Source organism: Scyliorhinus torazame, chromosome 17 (genome assembly GCF_047496885.1).
Source record: "Scyliorhinus torazame isolate Kashiwa2021f chromosome 17, sScyTor2.1, whole genome shotgun sequence".
Classification (NCBI taxonomy): Eukaryota; Metazoa; Chordata; class Chondrichthyes; order Carcharhiniformes; family Scyliorhinidae; genus Scyliorhinus; species Scyliorhinus torazame.
In genome coordinates this window covers 119,244,222-119,268,246 of record NC_092723.1, presented here as the reverse complement: position 1 = coordinate 119,268,246, position 24,025 = coordinate 119,244,222, and the positions used below count along the sequence as shown (strand labels likewise).

At 53.3% G+C, this 24,025-nt stretch overlaps 1 protein-coding gene across 1 annotated transcript in view; it reads right to left on the bottom strand.

Moving 5' to 3' along the window:
- Positions 1-5,865, bottom strand: part of LOC140393471 (cytochrome P450 3A40-like) — a 91,096-nt gene extending 85,231 nt beyond the window's left edge. Inside the window, exons 1-2 of the mRNA XM_072479799.1 lie at positions 5,833-5,865; positions 3,987-4,078 (exon numbers count right to left, since the gene is read on the bottom strand). Coding sequence (XP_072335900.1) covers positions 3,987-4,078; positions 5,833-5,865 — 125 coding nt within the window. The remainder of the gene's footprint in view (positions 1-3,986; positions 4,079-5,832) is intronic.
- Between the last annotated feature and the right edge of the window lie 18,160 nt (positions 5,866-24,025).

Here is a 24,025-nt window from a genome sequence, read left to right as displayed (position 1 = left end):
CCTGTCCTGGATCCCTTGTGTCGGGAGCAGCGGAAATTCCCTCACCAGTTGTTTCGTGAACGCTCTCACCTGCATATATCTAAAGAGATTTCCCCGGGGCAGCTCATACATTTCCTCAAGCGCTCCCAAGCTCGCAAACGTCCCGCCTATAAATAAATCTCCCACTCTCCTGATTCCTACCCGGTGCCAGCTCTGGAATCCTCCGTCCAGCCTCCCTGGGGCAAACCTATGGTTGTTCCTGATCGGGGACCACACCGAGGCTCCCAGCACACCCCTCTGTCGCCTCCATTGCCCCCAGATACTTAATGTTGCCGCCACCACTGGGTTCATGGTACAATTTTTTGGGGAGAGCGGTAGTGGCGCCGTCACCAGCGCTTTTAAACTCGTCCCTTTGCAGGACTTCATCTCCAACCTTTTCCACGCCGCTCGCTCTCCCTCTATCATCCATTTACGAATCATCGCCACATTGGCGGCCCAGTAGTAGTCGCCCAAATTTGGCAACGCCAGTCCCCCCTCTGTCTCTGCTACGCTGTAGGAACCCCCTCCTTACCCTCGGGGCCTTCCCTGCCCACACGAAGATCGTGATGCTCCTATCTATTTTTTTAAAGAAGGCCTTAGTGATCAGTATAGGGAGACATTGGAACACAAATAGGAACCTCGGGAGGACCATCATCTTAATTGCCTGCACTCTGCCCGCCAGTGACAGCGGCTGCATGTCCCACCTTTTGAAATCCTCTTCCATTTGTTCCACCAGTCGTGTCAGATTGAGTCTGTGTAAGGTTCCCCAGCTCCTGGCTATCTGAATCCCCAGGTATCGGAAGTTTCTTTCCACTCTCCTTAGCGGTAGGCCATCTATCCCTCTACTCTGGTCCCCAGGGTGTATCACAAAAAGCTCACTTTTTCCATGTTAAGCCTATATCCCGAGAAATCTCCAAACTCCCTCAATATCTGCATGACCTCTGTCATCCTCCCCACTGGATCCGTCACATACAGCAGTAGGTCATCCGCGTCGAGTGACACTCGGTGTTCCTCTCCCCCTCTAATCACCCCTCTCCATTTTCTGGAGTCTCTCAGCGCTATGGCCAGTGGTTCAATTGCCAACGCGAACAGTAATGGGGACAACGGGCATCCCTGTCTTGTTCCCCTGTGTAGTCGAAAATACTCCGACCTTTGCCGACCTGTGACCACACTTGCCGTTGGGGCCCCATAGAGGAGTTTAACCCAGCTGACAAACCCGTCCCCGAACCTCCTCAGCACCTCCCTTAGATACTCCCACTCCACCCTATCAAATGCCTTCTCTGCATCCATTGCCGCCACTATCTCTGCCTCCCCCTCTGCTGGGGGCATCATTATCACCCCTAATAGCCGTCGCACATTGACATTTAGTTGTCTCCCCTTTACGAACCCCGTCTGGTCTTCGTGCACCACCCCCGGGACACAATCCTCTATCCTCATTGCCAGCACCTTTGCTAGCAACTTGGCATCCACATTTAGCAGTGAGATAGGCCTTTAGGACCCGCACTGCAGCGGATCTTTATCCCGCTTCAAGATTAGCGATATCGTCGCCTCCGACATTGTCGGAGGGTCCCCCCTTCTCTGGCCTCGTTAAAGGTCCTTACCAGCAGCGGGGCCAACAAGTCCACATATTTTCTATAGAATTCCACCGGGAACCCATCTGGTCCCGGGGCCTTCCCTGCCTGCATGTTCCCCAGCCCCTTGGTAACCTCGTCCATCCCAATCGGCGCCCCCAGGCCTTCCACCTCCTGCTCCTCCACCCTCGGGAACCTTAATTGGTCCAAAAACTGCTGCATCTCCTCTTTTCCCTCCGGGGGTTGGGACCTATATAGTCTCTCGTAAAAGGTCTTAAACACCTCGTTTATCTTCCCTGCTCTCCGCACCGTAGCTCCCTTTTCATCCCTAATTCCCACTATCTCCCTCGCCGCTGTCCTCTTTCGCAGCTGATGGGCCAACAGGCGACTCGCCTTTTCCCCATATTCATAGCTCATCCCCTGTGCCTTCCCACTGTGCCTCCGCCCTCCTTGTGGTCAACAGGTCGAACTCCGTCTGGAGTCGTCGCCTCTCCCTGTATAGTCCTTCCTCCGGGACCTCCGCGTATTCTTTATCTACCCTCAAAATCTCCCCCAGTAGTCTTTCCCTTTCCTTGGCCTCTATTTTCCCCTTGTGGGCCCTGATGGAGATCAGCTCTCCTCTGACCACCGCCTTTAGTGCTTCCCATACTACTCCCACTCAGACCTCCCCGTCGTCATTGGCCTCCAGGTACCTTTCGATCCATCCCCGCACCCTTCCGCAGACTCCCTCATCCGCCAGTAATCCCACATCCAGTCGCCAGAGTGAATGCTGCTCCCTCTCCTCTCCTAGTTCCAGGTCCACCCAGTGTGGGGCATGATCTGAAATAGCTATGGCTGAGTACTCAGTTCCTTCCACCCTCGAGATCAGTGACCTTCCCAAAACAAAGAAATCTATCCGGGAGTACACCTTGTGAACATGGGAGAAGAAGGAGAACTCTTTGGCCATCGGCCTAACAAATCGCCACGGATCCACTCCCCCCATTTGGTCCATAAACCCCCTAAGCACCTTGGCCGCTGCCAGCCTTCTTCCGGTCCTAGATCTAGATCTATCTAACCCTGGGTCCAACACGGTGTTGAAGTCCCCCCCCCCCATTATCAGGTTTCCTACCTCCAGGTCCGGGATACGTCCCAGTATCCGCTTCATAAATCCCGCATCATCCCAATTCGGGGCATATACGTTAACCAACACGACCTCCATTCCCTCCAGTCTGCCACTCACCATCACATATCTGCCTCCGCTGACTGCTACAATGTTCCTAGCTTCGAATGACACCCGTTTCCCCACCAGTATGGCCACCCCTCTGTTCTTTGCATCCAACCCTGAGTGGAACATCTATCCCACCCATCCTTTCCTTAACCTAACTTGGTCCGCCACCTTCAGGTGCGTCTCCTGAAGCATGGCCACGTCTGCCCTCAGTCCTTTCAAGTGCGCGAACACTCGGGCCCTTTTAATCGGCCCATTTAGGCCTCTCACGTTCCACGTGATCAGCCGAACTGGGGGGCTGCCTGCCACCCTCCCCTGTCGACTAGCCATCACCCTCTCTAGGCCAGTCCCACGTCCCGGTTCCGCGCACCCACCCGTTCACCAGGCGGCGCATTCCCGCCCCGACCACCTTTTCTTTTACCAGTTCCTCTTCGATCTCTGCAGCAGCAACCCAGTTATCCCCCCCCCCCCCCCCCCCCCCCCCCGCTAGATCCCCATCTAGCATGATTACTCCCCCCATATGATTTCCGAAAGTCAGCTGACTTCAACTGACCCCGGCTTCTCCCGCTCTCTCCTTGACCCCCCCCATGTGGGGAACTCCCATCTACCTTGCGCCTATCTCCCCGCCATCATCTTTCTGGCGCGGGAACAAGAACAATAAGCCCCGTGTTTGTATTTGCCTTTTTAACTCATATTTTTAAAATGTATTAATTAGCCGAGCTATTAAATTAATTCTGTTATATAACAATAATAGTAATAATAATAATCTCTTTATTGTCACAAGTATGAAGTTACTGTGAAAAGCCCCTAGTAGCCACATTCCGGCACCTGTTTGGGTAAGCTGGTACGGTACCCGCGCTGCTGGCCTTGTTCTGCATCACAAACCAGCTGTCTAGCCCACTGAGTTAAACCAGCCCTAAGAGTGAGTCAGTTCCATGAACCACTGGCATTACCAATTACAGGGGTATGAATTCAAACTTGGCTCTTGAGATTATCCTGCAGGGGAGTTTATCCAGTTTTTGGCTTGTTCACTAAATGAAGCACTTGGGAGTGGGAAAAGAGACAGTCAGTCAGCTCTACTCAGTGTCTCCTCTCACCCAAACATGAGCAGGAGCTTCAGAAACATGGAAGAAACAAGGCTATAGCAGAAAGGTTTAATGACAGGCAAAGTTCTAAAGGGAAAACAAACATACCTTTCTGTAATGGTGTATTGTTCCAATGAATGGCAGTGGCCTTGGGCCTGGAACTCCAAGCCGTTTAAAGAACCCATAGGGTAAAACACTACCTGCAAATTGAATTGAAATGGCTACAATCTTAGAAACAACGAAACATAGCTTGGTTAGTATGAACTGAATTGAATATACCTTCCTGTTCATAAATACATTCAAGTATTTTGTTATTAAATATGTAGATACATGAAGGTTCAAAATTTTGCCAGAAAGGGCTTCCCGGTGGAGCCGGCCTTCACATTGCTGGAGGAGGTGCTGACGACAGGGGGACTGGAGAAGGGGGCAGTGTCGGCGGTTTACGGGGCTAGTTTGGAAGAGGGGAAAGCACCACTGGAAGGGATCAAAGCAAAGTGGGAGGAAGAGTTGGGAGACGATATGGAGGAGGGCTTCTGGTGTGAGGTGCTCCGGAGAGTGAACGCCCCCACCTCGTGCGCGAGGTTGGGGCTGATACAGCTGAAGGTGGTATACCGAACACACGTCACGAGGGTGAGGATGAGCCGATTCTTTGAAGGAGTAGAAGATGTGTGTGAACATTATGGGGGGGGGACGGGACCGCTAATCACGTTCATATGTTTTGGTTCTGTCCAAAGCTAGACGATTACTGGAAGGAGGTTATTAGGGTAATTTCTAAAGTGGTGCACGTGAAACTGGACCCGGGCCCCCGGGAGGCCAAATTCGGGTGTCGGAGCAGCCAGGGTTGGAAACGGGAGCGGAGGCAGATGTTGTAGCCTTCGCCTCATTGATCGCCCGAAGGCGGATCCTGATGGGTTGGAGAGCAACCTCTCCACCCTGTGCTCTGGCGTGGTGGGGGGATCTGCTGGAATTCTTGACTCTTGAGAAGGTTAAGTTTGAATTGAGGGGAAGGATGGAGGGGTTCTACAATTCATGGGCATTATTCACTCTGCACTTTCAAGAACTGGATAACATCGAACATTAGTTGGGGGGGGGGGGGGGGGGGGGGGGGTGTTAATGGTGACTCTGGGTGATTCCTGATTCCTTTTTGTCATTTGTTTGTGTGAACATGCGGGTGAATGTTTGGGGTTTGGTGGGAGGATGGGATCATTGTTATTGATGTGGGGATTGAAATATTTGTTACTGATTATTGTTGGTGGGTGTAAATTTGGGAGAAAATGTGAAAAAGGAGAATAAACAATATATTTTTTTTAAAAGTATTTTGTTATTGAAACATCAATCCTGTGTCAAAAAGGTATTGTCACTTGAAAGTGTAAATAATATTGAACATCTTCAAGCAAGGTTCAGGATTAAGAGATTCTGGACAGGATCGTGGATTGTTTTAAGCACTGGTTCACCTGAAACATTCAGGTCTGGAAGAAAATGAGAACAAATCATGGATACATTTGATAGTAGCAGTCTTACAATAAACTCAAACACGTTTGTGCAGTGGAACCACAGACAATGACTATTACCAAAGCTGATGGTTCCTGGCCTCTTCAAAAGCAGCATTAGTTAAAATGCAAGTTGAAAAGAATATATTGTGCTGGTCTGAAACCCAATCCAACTGTGGGAAGGGCACGCTGGTACTGCCTTTCAGCTCTCCTTCCACTCAACACCAAATAAAGACCATCAGAACTAGTGCAGTTAGTCCTCAATCCAACTGATGAGCAGCTGGATTCTTTGACACATGATATTAGGTTGGACAGCGCACTCCTTAGGATCCATTGTATAATATAGCTTGCACCTTCTATTGATCTGCTGGAACTTTTGGAAAGACAGCAGGTACTAGCCAAAGGGACAGATGCAGAGCCCTGTCCACATTAAAAGACGGACAAGTTGCAGATCCAAGGATTACCTGGTCGCTCACTCCATGGTCTGAGCCAACCATAGCTTCTTAGGCTGCCGTTACAGTGAGCAACTTATGGAGAAGGTTTTGGATTGGTCCTGTTCACAGGACCAAGTGCCTGGATGTATTGTCTTCGCTACTCGGTCACTGATACACTTAGCACTCAATTCTCCAAGGGGTCAGAGTTTTCTCCCCCTCCCCTCGTTAGCTACTTGGTGAGATGGAGCTCCAAGAACATCATTCAATGTCCAGTATTTATTTATGGACTGAGATGGTGACAGTTGAAAGATTATCCCCATTCCCCCACCCCCATCGTGACAGAGTCTGATTTTGTCCACAGCAAAGGTTGTCAGAGAGTGAATAGAGCAAGACCCCTGCTGCCTTTCCTCAGGAGGTGTTAGGTTCAATGGTAGCATTTTCAATCCAAGCTGCATCAGCAAAGACCAAGGATCTGCGTGACTCAGCCACTCACTGAGATGTTCAGTAAATTCACTCAAACACACACTGAGCTTTGCTAAGAAAGCTGAAGTGGATTAAAATATTTGCCTCAAAGGCTGTGCTCCGAAAGTCAATCACTGGCAAAAAGCTGTTAATTACATGTTTTATATATTAGGTTACATTTATTATACCCAGAGTGTTATTTTATGTAAGGTTTCACACGAACATAAAGAAACCATGGAGTGGGTAAAGGCCATTCAGTTAATTGAGATCATTCCCCCAGTGCACCATAAATCCCTCCACATGGCCTCTACCGAACTCACTGGAAAAGCCCAAGGGCGAGATCTTCCTGTCCCGTTGACGACACACTCCCGCTCCGGGTTTCCTGGCTTCATGCTGTGGATTCAATGGGGAATCCCGCTGACAGCGACAGGACCAGAAGATCCCACCTCCCGCAGCCAAGAAACACACCGCAGTGAGGTCAGAGAATTCCGCCCTGGAATCTCAGCATCTATCATTGGAGAAAACAGGTCTGATAGGATCTAGTTTAATTCATCTAAGGGTTAGTTAAACTCATATAATCAATTAAGCCTTTGTATCCAGTGTAAAGACCTGGGGCGGGATTCTCCGTTTCTGAGACATTGGGCGGGATTCTTCGCTTGAAGACGCCGAAATCGTATTCGGCGATCGGGCGGAGAATCCCTTTTGACTCCGCCCCTCCCAAATGGCATCATCGGTGAGTACGCCGCACGCCGTTGGGACGACCGCAGGAGTGGCTGACTACCCGACGGCGTGGGACACGTGTGCTCTGAGTTTTTGTCAACCTAGAGGGGACTTTGGCTGGGGGGGGGGGGGGGGGCGCTACAAGGGGGCATTATCTGGCAGGCCGGGTCCGCGCGCAGCCGGTGCCATGTTGTACGGACGGGGACCGCCGGACCTGCAGCCCCTCACTGTGGCAGAGCAGAGAGCCCTGGATGTGGTTGGCGACTTGGAGGAAAGGGAGGTCGCCGAGGTGGAGCTCGGCCATGGGCGGGGAAGTGAGACCCTGCTTAATTGCGGTGCCTGTGACATGTGTGACAACCCACCCCCACACCACCCTCACCCTCAGACCATCCTCACCCCCACAGCACTGTCACGCCAACACCACTCTAACCCACACCCTCAATCTACACCACCCCCACCGGCCCGCGGTCTAATCATGCATTTTGCCTTGTGTCTTGCAGGACCTGCTGGAGATGGGACAGGTCCATCTGGCAGCCCCGCCCCCAGCCAGTGCCAAAGCCGGAGGCCCCCCCCTCCCGTGAGCCGAGCCGTGATGGGAGCAGCACGGACACCAGCCCTCCTCCCGAGACTCAGGAGATCCCAGAGCTCGGGTCGGAGGATGACAGTGATTTTCCATCACAGCTGTATCCAATACCCTTCACCATCCCAGAGACACTCATTTTAGCCATGTTAGTGAAGAGGCTCCTGGGACACTCTCTGGTGCTCACCATACAGTTGACCCAGTACAGCAGGTGGAGGTAGCAACTCCCGAGGGGGTGGACGGTCGGAGGGCAGGCCGACCCGAGGAACTAGCTGCCGTCCAGACGGGTCTTGGCCTCTGGAACAGACAGTCCCATTGATTGCGGAGATGAATCGCAGAGCCAGGGACTACATGGGCGATTATCGATCAGCATCCAGCACCTGCAGACGCTGGAGGAGTCCAACCAGCAGGAGGTGGTGCCGACAATGCTTCTCACCCAGGCCAACCGCACGTGAGGCAATGGGGGTGATGGTTTTGGCTATGGATCAGCTTGTCCGAGGCCTGGGGCATTCTGTGCAGCCACTGGCCGAGGCCCAGGACAGGGTTACCGCCTCACCGGCGACTAAGTCCCAGAGCCATCTGGAATTTGCAGTGGCTCTCCTGAGCATGGCCCAGTCACAGCAGGCCATGGCTGGGAACGTCGGCGGCATTGCCCAGGCTCTGGCCAACATGACGCAGACACAGAGGGAGATGGCCCTGTCCCAGAAGGAGATGGCGCAGTCACTGCCCGATGTGACACAAACCCAGAAGGTGGTGGCACAGTTGCAGCGTGATGTGGCGCAGTCCCAAATGGAGATGGTCCACTCCCTGTGCGGCATGGCCGCGAGCATGGAGAACCTGGTCGAGACCAGAGCGGGCCTCCGGGATTGGCAGCGCCAGGTGACGGGGGAGCCGGCTCCACTCGCACCCCTGTCCTATGGAGTAGCCCGGAGGCCATCGGGCACCCCAAGAGAGGAGGAGGTGATGGGGCCTGTGCCGGTGACTCCCGCAGGGGAGGTGCCGGTAGACCGCAGCACCTCGGACTCTCCCCCCCCCCTCCTTCTGGCACATCTGGTGGGCAGAACAGGGCGGCACCTTGCCACCTGGAACACCCGAGCAGCAGCTGGGCCCATCCAGGCCTGGTTGCCCCAGAAGACGCCCGGCAACGGGGACCCTTGTTGCAGGGTAGGAATCACAGCAGGTCGCCTCCACTCCTGCTGCACAGTCTGGGGATCCATCGAGACCTAGCGTTAGGGCCGTAAGGCCAGAAAGTAGACACCAGTTAAGTTGGCACAGGTGAATTATAGAGGCTAGGACACAAACTTGTGTATATTTGTTCACAATAAACACCTGTTACCACTGTTACATCCTGCCTTGCTGTTCTGTCTGTTGGGTGTGAGGGGTGGGCTGGCCGGGAGGGGGGGAATGGACGGACGTTAGAGGGGTGGAATGGGCGGACCCTGTGGGTGGCCCTTGCTCGTTCCGCTGTGGCACGCACTGCTGCTGCAGCCTCCTCCTCCTTGTGCAACACCCGCTCGTACAACCGCAGGGCAATTCCCAGGACTGCGGCGACCAGCAGGAAGGACACCATTGCTGGTTGTATTCCAATATCAATTGTCTGCAGGGGGTGAAAAATCGCCATGTTAGCGTGGTGCATACCCCCGTGCCCAATCAGGTCCTCCGGGCTACATGGTGGCCCCGTTTGGCACTGTGGGATCTGCCCCCGCAAGTCCCTTCCCCCTCAACCTAGCACCATGGGGCCTCTGCCGCCATCCCTAATGCCAGGGGGTACCATTCGCTGGCACTGCACTCGGCAAGGGCTACTATGGGTGTTGCCCTGGATGTGGGGGGGGGTGGCATGTGGGGGTGAGTGGTGCCACACTGTGGAACCAGGGGCCAAGCTGGGTGGTCAGTGGGTGCGCAGCAAGATGGTCGACGTAATGGCGATTTGTGCCTGGACACCGCCCCTGTCCCATGGCCATTCGCCCTGCTCCCCCCGCCTCCCTGTCCCTGGCACGGCCCCCCGACCCCACCCCGCACAGCCAGTGTCCCGGCCGGCAGCCCGCAATTGCTCCTCTCCGGGTCCTACCTCTCTCTCTCCCTCAGCAGCCTCGACGTCGGTTTCACGATTTTTAAAAGCACAATTGAACCGCGCTGTTGGGAATTCGGCCCATCGGAGGTGGTGAATCGCGGAGGCCCAGAAAATACCGGTTGGGCCCACTAGTGACATGCAAACGGTGTCTACGGTACGTGGGTCCCGGAATGTATTGACACCATTCTCGAGGTGACGGAGAATTGCGTTGTGGCGTTAAATCGTCACATGCGCTGATTTTAGCATCAGAACCAATTCTCCATCCAATTGTCTTTCCCGATTTTGGTGTGGGCTAACGGTGAATCTCACCCCAATGCTCACTCTTATAATTTCTTACAAGATTGATATAATAATAATCTTTATTATTGTCACAAGTAGGCTTACGTTAACACTGCAAGGAAGTTACTGTAAAAATCCCCTAGTCGCCATACTCCGGCGCCTGTTTGGTACACTGAAGGAGAATTCAGAATGTCCAATTCACCTAATAAGCACATCTTTCGGGACTTGCGGCAGGAAAGCGGAGCACCCAGAGGAAACCCAGATAGACATGGGGAGAATGTGCAGACATCGCAGACAGTGGCCCAAGACGGAATGGAACCTTGTACCCTGGCATTGTGAAACAAGTGTGCCATCACAATCTACCAAATGCCTACCAAACACATACCCAATAAACTGACCAGTCAAGATACAGTCAAAAACTGAGTAATATTATGACAAATATCCACAAATAGAAGGATTTCAATCAGAGTTAATTCCTTCCTGGACGTTAATCAGAGTTAATCCCTCCGGCGCCGGCCTAGCCCCTCAATGTTGGGGATCGGCCGCCAAAGATGCGGAGCATTCTGCACCTTTGGGGCGGCGCGATGCCCATCTGATTGGCGCCGTTTTGGGCGCCAGTCGGCGGACATCGCGCCGTTTGGGGAGAATCCCCCCCCCCAACCAAAAAAAAAAAAAATCCCACTGCGATGGACCTCCAACCTGGGAAACCGCTGCATAAACTCAGAGACCCTCCCCCATCCCCCCTCAGGCGGATTTGTTGTGATCCGCGGTCAGGGGGCAGGAGGAGGCGGAAATGTCCCGGAATCAGCAGCGATTCTCCAGCACCGCCCCCGGCTCAGCTCCCAGCTCCGCTCTGTGGGGATTGCAGGGTGGGGGGGGGGGGGGGGGGGGGGGGCAGAGACTGAGGAGCCCCCAACAGTTACAAACAAACACAAACTGCTGACAAACGCTGGGAACTTTCCTCAGACAAACACTGAACTGAGTTCAGGGGCGTCATTCTCCGACCCCCCGCCGGGGTGGAGAATGGCCGTTGGCCGCCGTGAATCCCGGCCCCCGCCCCCGCCGAAGTCTCCGCTCCCGGAGATTGGGCGGGGGGCGGGAATCGGGCCGCGCCGGTTGGCGGGACCCCCCACTGGATTCTCCGGGTCGGATGGGCCGAAGTCCCGCCCAGGAATTGCCTGTCCCGCCGGCGTAAATTAAACCTGGTATTTACCGGCGGGACCAGGTGGCGTGGGCGGGCTCCGGGGTCCTGGGGGGGGGCGCGGGGCGATCTGACCCCGGGGGGTTCCCCCACGGTGGCCTGGCCCGCGATCGGGGCCCACCGATCCGCGGGCGGGCCTGTGCCATGGGGGCACTCTTTCCCTTCCGCCTCCGCCACGGTCTCCACCATGGCGGAGGCGGAAGTGACTCTCCCCACTGCGCATGCGCGGGAAACTGACAGCGGCCGCTGACGCTCCCGCGCATGCGCTGGGAAACTGACAGCGGCCGCTGACGCTCCCGCGCATGCGCCGCATTTCCGCGCCAGCTGGCGGGGCAACAAACGCCATTTCCGCCAGCTGGCGGGGCGGAAATCCCTCCGGCGTCGGCCTAGCCCCTCAATGTTGGGGCTCGGCCGCCAAAGATGCGGAGACTTCCGCACCTTTTTGCCGGCGCGATGCCCGTCTGATTTGCGCCGGCTTTGGCGCCAGTCGGCGGGCATCCTGCCGTTGGGGGAGAATTTCGCCCCAGCTTTGGGACCATTTTCTCCCATCGCTCGAGGCGGGAAAGGCAGAAAGAAATCAATCAGACACTTACCAAGCCAGCAGGAGCAGGAAAGTGAGGAGAAGGATCCAGGTCTGGTCGGACAGAGCGGCCCGGATCCCCCCCAGACTCTCTGGGAAAAGGACAGTCATCCTGAGAGAGGTCAGGGATCGGCTACTGGGAGCCTGAGCTGGGCACTGGGCGTATTTATAGGGAGCGTCAGTCACACTAAAGCAGCGCCAGAGGGCGGCTGGTTTACTGAATCACATAAAACCGGAAAGGTAACTGGTTTACACCATGAGTGAGGTATTTAAACATTGTATCGAGGGGGTCGGTTTGCTCAGTTGGCTGGACACTGGTTTGTGATGTGGAGCCATGTCAACAGCCCGGCTCAATTCCTGCCTGACATTAATCTTGAAGGTTTCGCCTTCTCAATCTCGCCTGAGGATGTGGTGACCCACAGGTTAAATCGACATCAGTCACACAAATCATTCCCTCTTTCAAAGCAGCAGCCGATAGTGTTGCAAAGTCAAACATTGCAGCTGGCTAAATTATCACTTCTAATCCAGTATCTTGAAGGATTTTTGGACCCCAGTGTCAGCAAATGTTGTTTTTAAAAAAATCTTAGATATATGTAACTAATAAAACATAAATTATCATTTAAAACAATTATGTTTGATTTCTTCGGTATGATGGGGCTCATCTGGGCCGCTCTGACCGACCAGACCTGGATCCCACTTTCCTGCTCCTGCTGGCTTGGTAAGTTGTACTTCAGTTGTGCCCTGGGGCGAAATTCTCCGGAAACGGCGCGATGTCCGCCGACTGGCGCCCAAAACGGCGCAAATCAGTCGGGCATCGCGCCGCCCCAAAGGTGCGGAATGCTCCGCATCTTTGGAGGCCGAGCCCCAACGTTAAGGGGCTAGGCCGGCGCCGGAGGTATTTCCGCCCCGCCAGCTGGCGGAAAAGGCCTTTGGTGCCCCACCAGCTGGCGCGGAAATGACATCTCCGGGCGGCGCATGCGCGGGAGCGTCAGCGGCTGCTGACGGCATTCCCGCGCATGCGCAGTGGAGGGAGTCTCTTCCGCCTCCGCCATGGTGGAGACTGTGGCGGAGGCAGAAGGGAAAGAGTGCCCCCACAGCACAGGCCCGCCCGCGGATCGGTGGGCCCCGATCGCGGGCCAGGCCACCGTGGGGGCACCCCCGGGGCCAGATCGCCACGCGGACCCCCGGAGCCTGCCCGCGCCGCCTTGTCCCGCCGGTAAGGTAGGTGGTTTAATTTACGCCGGCGGGACAGGCATTTTAGCGGCGGGACTTCGGCTCATCCGGGCCGGAGAATCGCGCGGGGGGGCCCGCCAACCAACGCGGCGTGATTCCCGCCCCCCGCCGAATCTCCGGTGCCGGAGACTTCGGCAACCATCGGGGGCAGGATTCACGCCAGCCCCCGGCAATTCTCCGACCCGGCGGGGGGTCGGAGAATCTCGCCCCACATTTGGAGTACTGGGTACAGTATTGGTCACCGTGTTTAAGGAAGGATGTTAATACGTTGGATCAGTTCAGAGAAGATTTACCAGAATAATACTTGGAATGGGTGAGCTGTCATAGAATTCATAGAATTTACAGTGCAGAAGGAGGCCATTCGGCCCATCAAGTCTGCACCGGCTCTTTGAAAGGGCTCCCTACCTAAGCCCACACCTCCACCCTATCCCCATAACCCAGTAACCCAACCCAACACTAAGGGCAATTTTGGGCACTAAGGGCAATTTTGGGCACCAAGGACAATTTAGCATGACCAATCCACCTAATCGGCACATCTTTGGACTGTGGGAGGAAACCGGAGCACCTGGAGGAAACCCACGCAGACACGGGGAGAATGTGCAGACTCCGCACAGACAGTGAGCCAAGCCGGGAATCGAACCTGGGACCCTGTGGCTGTGAAGCAATTGTGCTAACCACAGTGCTACCATGCTGTCTTATGAGGAAAGATTGGACAAGCTAGGGAGATTGTGTTGCAGCTGTAGTGGGTGCTGGTGAAGCCACACCTGGAGTAGTTGTACAGTTTTGGCTTCCTTACTTGAGAAAGGGTGTACTGGAGGGGGTGCAGAGGAGATTCACTCGGTTGATTCCGGAGTTGAGAAGATTGGCTTATGAGGCGAGACTGAGTAGAGTGGGACTATATTCATTGGAATTTAGAAGAATGAGGGAGGATCTTATAGAAAAATCGAAAATTATGAAGGGAATAGATAAAAGCAGGGAGGTTGTGTCCACTGGCGGGTGAAACTAGAACTAGGGGGCATAGCCCTCAAAATAAGGGGGAGCAGATTTTGGACTGAGTTGAGGAGGAACTTCTTTGCTGAAAAGGTTGTGAATCCGGAATTCCCTGCCCAGTGAAGCAGTTGAGGCTATCTCATTGGTTTTTTTAAGGCAAAGATAGAGTTTTGAACAGTAAAGGAATTAAGGGTTATGGTGAGCAGGCGGGTAAGTGGAGCTAGGTCCATGAAAAGTACAGCCATGATACAGCCATGAAAGTGAAAACAGCGCGGGAGGTGAGGGAGCCGGGACAGTGAAAACAGCGCGGGAGGTGAGTGAGCCGGGACAGTGAAAACAGCGCGGGAGGTGAGTGAGCCGGGACAGTGAAAACAGCGCGAGTGGAGAGAGAGAGCCGGGACAGTGAAAACAGCGCGGGAGCTGAGTGAGCCGGGACAGTGAAAACAGCGCGGGAGCTGAGTGAGCCGGGACAGTGAAAACAGCGCGGGAGGTGAGTGAGCCGGGACAGTGAAAACAGCGCGGGAGGTGAGGCAGCCGGGACAGTGAAAACAGCGCGGGAGGTGAGTAGGCCGGGACAGTGAAAACAGCGCGGGAGGTGAGTGAGCCGGGACAGTGAAAACAGCGCGAGTGGAGAGAGAGAGCCGGGACAGTGAAAACAGCGCGGGAGCTGAGTGAGCCGGGACAGTGAAAACAGCGCGGGAACTGAGTGAGCCGGGACAGTGAAAACAGCGCGGGAGGTGAGTGAGCCAGGACAGTGAAAACAGCGCGGGAGCTGAGTGAGCCGGGACAGTGAAAACAGCGCAGGAGCTGAGTGAGCCGGGACTTTGAAAACAGCGCGGGAGGTGAGTGAGTCGGGACGGTGAAAACAGCACGGGAGGTGAGTGAGCCGGGACAGTGAAAACAGCGCGGGAGCTGAGTGAGCCGGGACTTTGAAAACAGCGCGGGAGGTGAGTGAGCCGGGACAGTGAAAACAGCGCGGGAGGTGAGTGAGCCGGGACATTGAAAACAGCGCGGGAGGTGAGTGAGCCGGGACAGTGAAAACAGCGCGGGAGCTGAGAGATCCGGGACTTTGAAAACAGCGCGGGAGCTGAGTGAGCCGGGGCAGTGAAAACAGCGCAGGAGCTGAGTGAGCCGGGACAGTGAAAACAGCGTGGGTAAGGCTGAGTTCGGGTAAGAGGTGAGTGAGGGCTGTGTTTTTTGGAGTTTGGTGTTTGGGGTTGAGTTTCCCAAAAAAACAACAATTATTTAAGTAAATTAATTAACTAGTAAGGGAATTTGGTGCTCATCTTAAGGAGGTGCAGAGAAGCAGACCTGTAAGGGAGTCTCGGGAGCAATTACATCACATCCAGCAGGTAAATGATTGGCTTGTGACTGGTAAGTGATTTTTTAATCTTTTCTATCTTTGACTTTCTCTTAGCTGTGTAGTGTAGTTCAAATTTAACTTCAGGTTTATGTCATGGCAGGAGAGCTCAGACCCGTGTCATGCTCCTCTTGTGAGATGTGGCAATTCAGGGACCCTTCTGGTGTCCCTGACACCTTCATCTGCAAGAAGTGTGTCCAACTGCAGCTCCTGTTAGACCGCTTGACGGCTCTGGAGCTGCGGATGGACTCACTTTGGAGCGTCCGCGATGCTGAGGAAGTTGTGGATAGCACATTCAGTGAGTTGGTCACACCTCAGATTAAAATTACTGAGGCAGATAGGGAATGGGTGACCAACAGACAGAGGAAGAGTAGGAAGGCAGTGCAGGGATCCCCTGCGGTCATCTCCCTCCAAAACAGATTTACCGTTTTGGAAACTGTTGGGGGAGATGGCTCACCAGGGGAAGGTGGCAGCAGCCAGGTTCATGGCACCGTGGCTGGCTCTGCTGCACAGAAGGGCGGGAAAAAGAGTGGCAGAGCTATAGTGATAGGGGATTCAATTGTAAGGGGAATAGACAGGCGTTTCTGCGGACGCAAACGAGAATCCAGGTTGGTATGTTGCCTCCCTGGTGCAAAGGTCAAGGATGTCTCGGAGCGGCTGCAGGGCATTCTGGAGGGGGAGGGTGAACAGCCAGCTGTCGTGGTGCATATAGGCACCAACGATATATGTAAAAAACGGGATGAGGTCCTACAAGCTGAATTTAGGGAGTTAGGAGTTAAACTAAAAAGTAGGACCTCAAAGGTAGTAATCTCAGGATTGCTACCAGTGCCACGTGATAGTCAGAGTAGGAATGACAGGATAGCTAGGACGAATATGTGGCTTGAGAGATGGTGCAAGAGGGAGGGTTTCAAATTCCTGGGACATTGGGACCGGTTCTGGGGGAGGTGGGACCTGTACAAATCGGATGGTCTGCATCTGAGTGGGAACGGAACCAATGTTCTCGGGGGTGTGTTTGCTAGTGCAGTTGGGGAGGGTTTAAACTAATGTGGCAGGGGGATGGGAAACGATGTAGGAAGTCAGTGGGGACGGAAACAAAAGTCAGGAAGGGAGAGTGTGTAGAGCATGACCAGAGAAAGCAGGGCAGAGAGCAAGGAAAGTCTACATTAAACTGCATTTATTTCAATGCAAGGGGCCTGACGGGCAAAGCGGATGAACTCAGGGCATGGATGGGCACATGGGACTGGGATATTATAGCTATGACTGAAACATGGCTAAGGGAGGGGCAGGACTGGCAGCTCAATGTTCCGGGGTACAGATGCTATAGAAAGGATAGAACAGGAGGTAAGAGAGGAGGGGGAGTGGCGTTTTTGATTAGGGAGAACATCACGGCAGTACTTAGAGGGGATATATCCGAGGGTTCGGCCACTGAGTCTATATGGGTGGAACTGAAAAATAAGAAGGGAGAGATCACCTTGATAGGACTGTACTACAGGCCCCCAAATAGTCAGCGGGAAATTGAGGAGCAAATATGTCAGGAGATTACAGATATCTGCAAGAAAAATAGGGTGGTAATAGTAGGGGACTTTAACTTTCCCAACATTGACTGGGACAGCCATAGCATTAGGGGCTTGGATGGAGGGAAATTTGTTGAGTGTATTCAGGAGGAATTTCTCATTCAGTATGTGGATGGACCGACTAGAGAGGGGGCAAAACCTGACCTCGTCTTGGGAAATAAGGAAGGGCAAGTGACAGAAGTGTTAGTGAGGGATCACTTTGGGACAAGTGACCATAACTCCATTAGTTTTAAGATAGCTATGGAGAATGATAGGTCTGGCCCAAGAGTTAAAATTCTTAATTGGGGCAAGGCCAATTTTGATGGTATCAGACAGGAACTTTCAGAGGTAGATTGGGGGAGACTGTTGGCAGGCAAAGGGACGGCTGGTAAATGGGAGGTTTTTAAAAATGTGTTAACCAGGGTTCAGGGGAAGCACATTCCCTTTAGAGTGAAGGGCAAGGCTGGTAGAAGTAGGGAACCCTGGATGACTCGAGATATTGAGACTCTGGTCAAAAAGAAGAAGGAGGCATATGACGTACATAAACAACTGGGATCAAGTGGATCCCTTAAAGAGTATAGAGATTGTCGAAATAGAGTTAAGAGGGAAATCAGGAGGGCAAAAAGGGGACATGAAATTGCTTTGGCAAATAATGCAAAGGAGAATCCATAGAGCTTCTACAGATACATAAAGGGAAAAAGAGTAACTAGGGACAGAGTAGGGCCTATTAAGGATCAACAAGGACATCTATGTGCAGAGCCACAAGAGTTGGGTGAGATCCTGAATGAATATTTCTCATCGGTATTCATGGTGGAGAAAGGCATGGATGTTAGGAAACTAAGGGAAATAAATAGTGATGTCTTGAGAAGTGTGCATATTACAGAGGAGGATGTGCTGGAAGTCTTAAAGCGCATCAAGGTAGATAAATATCCGGGACCTGATGAAATGTATCCCAGGATGTTGTGGGAGGCTAGGGAGGAAATTGCAGGTCCCCTAACAGAGATATTTGAATCATCGGCAGCCACAGGTGAGGTGCCTGAAGATTGGAGAGTAGCGAATGTTGTTCCCTTGTTTAAGAAGAGCAGCAGGGAAAAGCCTGGGAACTACAGACCGGTGAGCCTAACGTCTGTAGTAGGTAAGTTGCTAGAAGGTATTCTGAGAGACAGGATCTACAAGCATTTAGAGAGGCAAGGACTGGTTCGGGGCAGTCAGCATGGCTTTGTGCGTGGAAAATCATGTCTCACAAATTTGATTGAGTTTTTTGAGGGGGTGACCAAGAAGGTAGATGAGGGCAGTGCAGTAGACGTTGTCTACATGGACTTTAGCAAAGCCTTTGACAAGGTACCGCATGGTAGGTTGTTGCAGAAGGTTAAAGCTCACGGGATCCAGGGTGAGGTTGCCAATTGGATTCAAAATTGGCTAGACGACAGAAGACAGAGGGTGGTTGTAGAGGGTTGTTTTTCAAACTGGAGGCCTGTGACCAGTGGTGTGCCTCAGGGATCGGTGATGGGTCCACTGTTATTTGTGATTTATATTAATGATTTGGATGAGAATTTAGGAGGCATGGTTAGTAAGTTTGCAGATGACACCAAGATTGGTGGCACAGTGGATAGTGAAGAAGGTTATCTAGGATTGCAACGGGATCTTGATCAATTAGGCCAGTGGGCCGACGAATGGCAGATAGAGTTTAATTTAGATAAATGTGAGGTGATGCATTTTGGCAGATCGAATCAGGCCAGGACCTACTCAGTTAATGGTATGGCGTTGGGGAGAGTTATAGAACAAAGAGATCTAGGAGTACAGGTTCATAGCTCCTTGAAGGTGGAGTCGCAGGTGGACAGGGTGGTGAAGAAGGCATTCGGCATGCTTGGTTTCATTGGTCAGAACATTGAATACAGGAGTTGGGACGTCTTGTTGAAGTTGTACAAGACATTGCTACGGCCACACTTGGAATACTGTGTGCAGTTCTGGTCACCCTATTATAGAAAGGATATTATTAAACTAGAAAGAGTGCAGAAAAGATTTACTAGGATGTTACCGGGACTTGATGGTTTGAGTTATAAGGAGAGGCTGGATAGACTGGGACTTTTTTCCCTGGAGCGTAGGAGGCTTAGGGGTGATCTTATAGAGGTCTATAAAATAATGAGGGACATAGATAAGGTAGATAGTCAACATCTTTTCCCAAAGGTAGGGGAGTCTAAAACTAGAGGGCATAGGTTTAAGGTGAGAGGGGAGAGATTCAGAAGGGCCCAGAGGGGCAATTTCTTCACTCAGAGGGTAGTGAGTGTCTGGAATGTGCTGCCAGAGGTAGTAGTAGAAGCGGGGACAATTGTGTCTTTTAAAAAGCATTTAGATAGTTACATGGGTAAGATGGGTATAGAGGGTTATGGGCCAAGTGCGGGCAACTGGGACTAGCGTAATGGTAAAAGCTGGGCGGCATGGACTGGTTGGGCCGAAGGGCCTGTTTCCATGCTGTAAACTTCTATGATTCTATGATTCTATCTCATTGAATGGCGGAGCAGGCTCGAGGGACCAGATGGCCTACTCCTAGTTTTGATACAATTTGGGTCAGTTGAGGAATGAGCCCAGCCAGTGGTAGAAGTTTCAGTAGGGGAGCATTTCGGTAACAGTGACCACAATTCAGTAAGTTTTAAAGTGATGGTGGACAAGGATAAGAGTGGTCCTAGGCTGAATGTGCTAAATTGTGGGAAGGCTAATTATAACAATATTAGGCGGGAACTGAAGAACCTAGATTGGGGGCAGATGTTTGATGGTAAATCAACATTTGACATGTGGGAGGCTTTCAAATGTCAGTTGAAAGGAATTCAGGACTGGCATGTTCCTGTGAGGAAGAAGGATAAATATGGCAAATTTTGGGAACCCTGGATAACGAGAGATATTGAAAGAAAAAGGAGGCATTTGTCAGGGCTAGAAGGTTGGGAACAGACGAAGCCTGTGTGGAATATAAGGAAGCCTGTGTGAAATAAGAAGGAACTTAAGCAAGGAGTCAGGAGGGCTAAAAGGGGTCACGAAAAGTAATTGGCAAATAGGGTTAAGTAAAATCCCAAGGCTTTTTACACATATATAAAAAGCAAGAGGGTAGCTGGTGAAAGGGTTGGCCCACTGAAGGACAGGGGAGGGAATCTAAGTGTGGAACCAGAGGAAATGGGCGAGGTACTAAATGAGTGCTTTGCATCAGTATTCACCAGAGAAGGAATTGGTGGATGTTGAGTCTGGAGAAGGGTGTGTAGATAGTCTGGGTCACATCGAGATCCAAAAAGACAATGGGCGAAATTCTCCCCCAACGGCGGGATGTCCGCCGACTGGCGCCAAAGACGGCGCCAATCAGACGGGCATCGCGCCGGCCCAAAGGTGCGGAATGCTCCACATCTTTGGCGGCCTAGCCCCAACATTGAGGGGCTAGGTCGACGCCGGAGTGATTTCCGCCCCGCCAGCTGGCGGAAATGGCGTTTGTTGCCCCGCCAGCTGGCGCGGAAATGCGGCGCATGCACGGGAGCGTCAGCGGCCGCTGTCAGTTTCCCGCGCATGCGCAGTGGGGAGAGTCTCTTCCGCCTCCGCCATGGTGGAGGCCGTAGCGGAGGCGGAAGGGGAAGAGTGCCCCCACGGCACAGGCCCGCCCGCGGATCGGTGGGCCCCGATCGCGGGCCAGGCCACCGTGGGGGCACCCCCCGGGGTCAGATCGCCCCGTGCCCCCCCCCCCAGGACCCCGGAGCCCGCCCACGCCGCCTGGTCCCACCGGTAAGGTAGGTGGTTTAATTTACGCCGGCGGGACAGGCAATTTCTGGGCGGGGCTTCGCGGGCCGGAGAATCCAGCGGGGGGTCCCGCCAACCGGCGCGGCCCGATTCCCGCCCCCGCCCAATCTCCGGTACCGGAGACTTCGGCGGGGGCGGGGGTGGGATTCACGGCGGCCAACGGCCATTCTCCGATCCGGCGGGGGGCAGTGTATGTTGTCTATATGGACTTCAGTAAGGCCTTTGACAAGGTCCCTCATGGCAGGCTGGTTCAAAAGGTGAAGTCACACGGGATCAGAGGTGAGCTTGCAAGATGGATACAGAACTGGCTAGGCCATAGAAGGCAGAGAGTAGCAATGGAAGGGTGCTTTTCTGATTGGAGGGCTGTGACTAGTGGTGTTCCGCAAGGATCAGTGCTGGGACCTTTGCTGTTCGTAGTATATATAAATGATTTAGAGAAAAATGTAACTGGTCTGATTAGTAAGCTTGCAGACAACACAAAGGTTGGTGGAATTGCGGATAGCGATGAGGACTGTCAGACGATACAGCAGGATTTAGATCGTTCGGAGACTTGGGCGGAGAGATGGCAGGTGGATTTTAATCCGGACAAATATGAGGTAATGCATTTTGGAAGGTCTAATACAGGTAGGGAATATACAGTGAATGGTAGAACCCTCAAGACTATTGACAGTTAGAGAGATCTAGGTGTACAGGTCCACAGGTCACTGAAAGTGGCAACAGGTGGAGAAGATAGTCAAGAAGGCATACGGCATGCTTGCCTTCATTGGCCGGGGCATTGAGTATAAAAATTGGCAAGTCATGTTGCAGCTGTATAGAACCTTAGTTAGGCCACACTTGGAGTATAGTGTTCAATTCTGGTCGCCACACTACCAAAAGGATGTGGAGGCTTTGGAGAGGGTGCAGAAGAGATTTACCAGGATGTTGCCTGGTATGGGGGGCATTAGCACTGAGAGGTTGAATAAACTTGGTTTGTTCTCACTGGAACATCGGAGGTCTACAAAATTATGAGGGGCATAGACAGAGTGGATAGTCAGAGGCTTTTTCCTCGGGTAGAGGGGTCAATTACTAGGGGGCATAGGTTTAAGGTGCGAAGGGCAAGGTTTAGAGGAGATGTACGAGGCAAGTCTTTTACACAGAGGGTAGTGGGTGCCTGGAACTCGCTGCTGGAGGGGGTGGTGGAAGCAGGGACGATAGTGACGTTTAAGGGAAGTCTTGACAAATACATGAATAAGATGGGAATAGAGGGCTATGGATTCCGGAAATGTAGAAGATTTTAGCTTAGACGGGCAGCATGGTCGGCGCAGGCTTGGAGGGCCGAAGGGGCCTGTTCCTGTGCTGTACCTTTCTTTGTTCTTTGGGTCAGAGATGGGACAGGTGAGCTGGTGGTGGCGCCAGAGCAGGTGAAAAGGTTTTTGAAGAGTTTTATAGGGACCTGTACAGGTCAGAGCCACCGAAAGATGCATCAGCAATGAGTGAGTTTTTGCGGCAGTTGGAGTGCCCGGAGGTAGGAGAGGGCGTAATTGGAGGAACCAGTTGGGGTGGAAGAAGTGCAGGTAGCGATAGGGAAGATGCAGACGGGTAAGGATGGATGGTTTTCCCATGGAATTTTATCAAAAGTTTAAGGATACATTGGCGCCGCTGTTGGTAGAAATGTATGAGGACGCAATGGTTAGGGGGAGACTTGCCGGAAACGATGGGTCAGGCATCAAGTTAGTTGTTGCTTAAAAAGGTTGTAGTGCCCGGAGGTAGGAGAGAGCGGAATTGGAGGAACCGGTGGGGGTGGAAGTGCTGGTAGCAGTAGGGAAGTTAAGGCACAGCTGGTTTTCCCGTGGAATTTTTATCAAAAGTTTAAAAATATGTTGGCGCTGCTGTTGGTAGAAATGTTTGAGGATGCAATGGTTAGCGGGGCCTTGTCAGAAACGATGGGTCAGGCACCCATTTCGTTGTTGCTTAAAATGGATAAGGATTTGGTGAGTGTGGGTTATCTAGGGCCATATCTCTGTTGAATGTTGATGCCAAGATATTGGTGAAGGTGTTGGCGTTGAGGTTGGACGAGTGCCTTCCTAAGGTGATTGGGGATAATCTGACAGGGTTCGTTAAGATAGGCAGTTGTCGTCAAATATGTGGCGACTGCTGAATGTGGTGCTCTCTCCGGCAGAAGGGAGTTGGAGGCTGTAGTGTGTTTGATGCGGAGAAGGCGTTTGATTAGTTGGAGTGGAGCTATATATTTGCAGTGTTGGAGAAGTTTGGGATTGGGCCTAATTTTGTGGTATGTGTGAAATTGTTGTATAAGGATCCGATGGCGTGTCCAAACGAATGATATGAATTCAGGGTACTTTCTGCTGCATCAGGGAACGAGGCAGGGATGCCCTCTGTCCTCCTTGCTTGCGCAGGCAATAAAGCACTTGGCCATTGCGTTGAGATGCTCGGATTAATGGAAGGGGATAGTTGGGGTGGGAGTGGAGAACAGGGGGCGTCATTCTCCGCCGGCGGGAGTCTCCGTTTTGCCGGCACCGGGGGGTTTCCCGACGGCGTGGGGCTGCCCCACAATGGGAAACCCCATTGACCGGCCGGTGTTACGGAGACTCCCGCCGGCCGGTCGGCGCAGAAATGTGGCGGGGCGGGTAGGAGAATTTCGCCCAGGGTGTCTCTGTACACAGATGATCTGCTGTTATATATTTCGGACCCAAGCTATTCGGTTGGAGACATAATGCGTCTCCTTAAGAGATTTGGGGCGTTTTCGGGATATAAGTAAAATTTGGAGAAAAGCAAGTATTTTGTGGTGTTTTCTCCAGGGGAGGGGGAGTGCGGGGTGTTGCCGTTTTGGGTAGCAACAACCCACTTCTGGGGCGAGATTCTCCGACCCCCCGTCTGGTCGGAGAATCGCCGGGGGCTGGCGTGAATCCCGCCCATGCCGGTTGCCGAATTCTCCACCACCGGATATTCGGCGGGGGCGGGAATCGCGGCGCGCCGGTTGGCGGGTAACCCCGCGCGATTCTCCGGCCCGGATGGGCCGAAGTCCCGCCGCTAAAATGCCTGTCCCGCCGGCGTGGATTAAACCACCTACCTTACCGGCGGGACAAGGCGGCCCGGGCGGGCTCCGGGGTCCTGGGGGGGCGCGGGGCGATCTGGCCCCGGGGGGTGCCCCCATGGTGACCTGGCCCGCGATCGGGGCCCACCGATCCGCGGGCGGGCCTGTGCCATGGGGGCACTCTTTCCCTTCCGCCTTCACCACGGTCTCCACCATGGCGGAGGCGGAAGAGACTCTCCACTGCGCATGCGCGGGAATGCCGTCAGCGGCTGCTAACGGTCCCGCGCATGCGCCGCCCAGAGATGTCATTCCCGCGCCAGCTGGCAGGGCCCCAAAGGCCTTTTCCGCCAGCTGGCGGGGCGGAAATTCGTCCGGCGCCGACCTAGCCC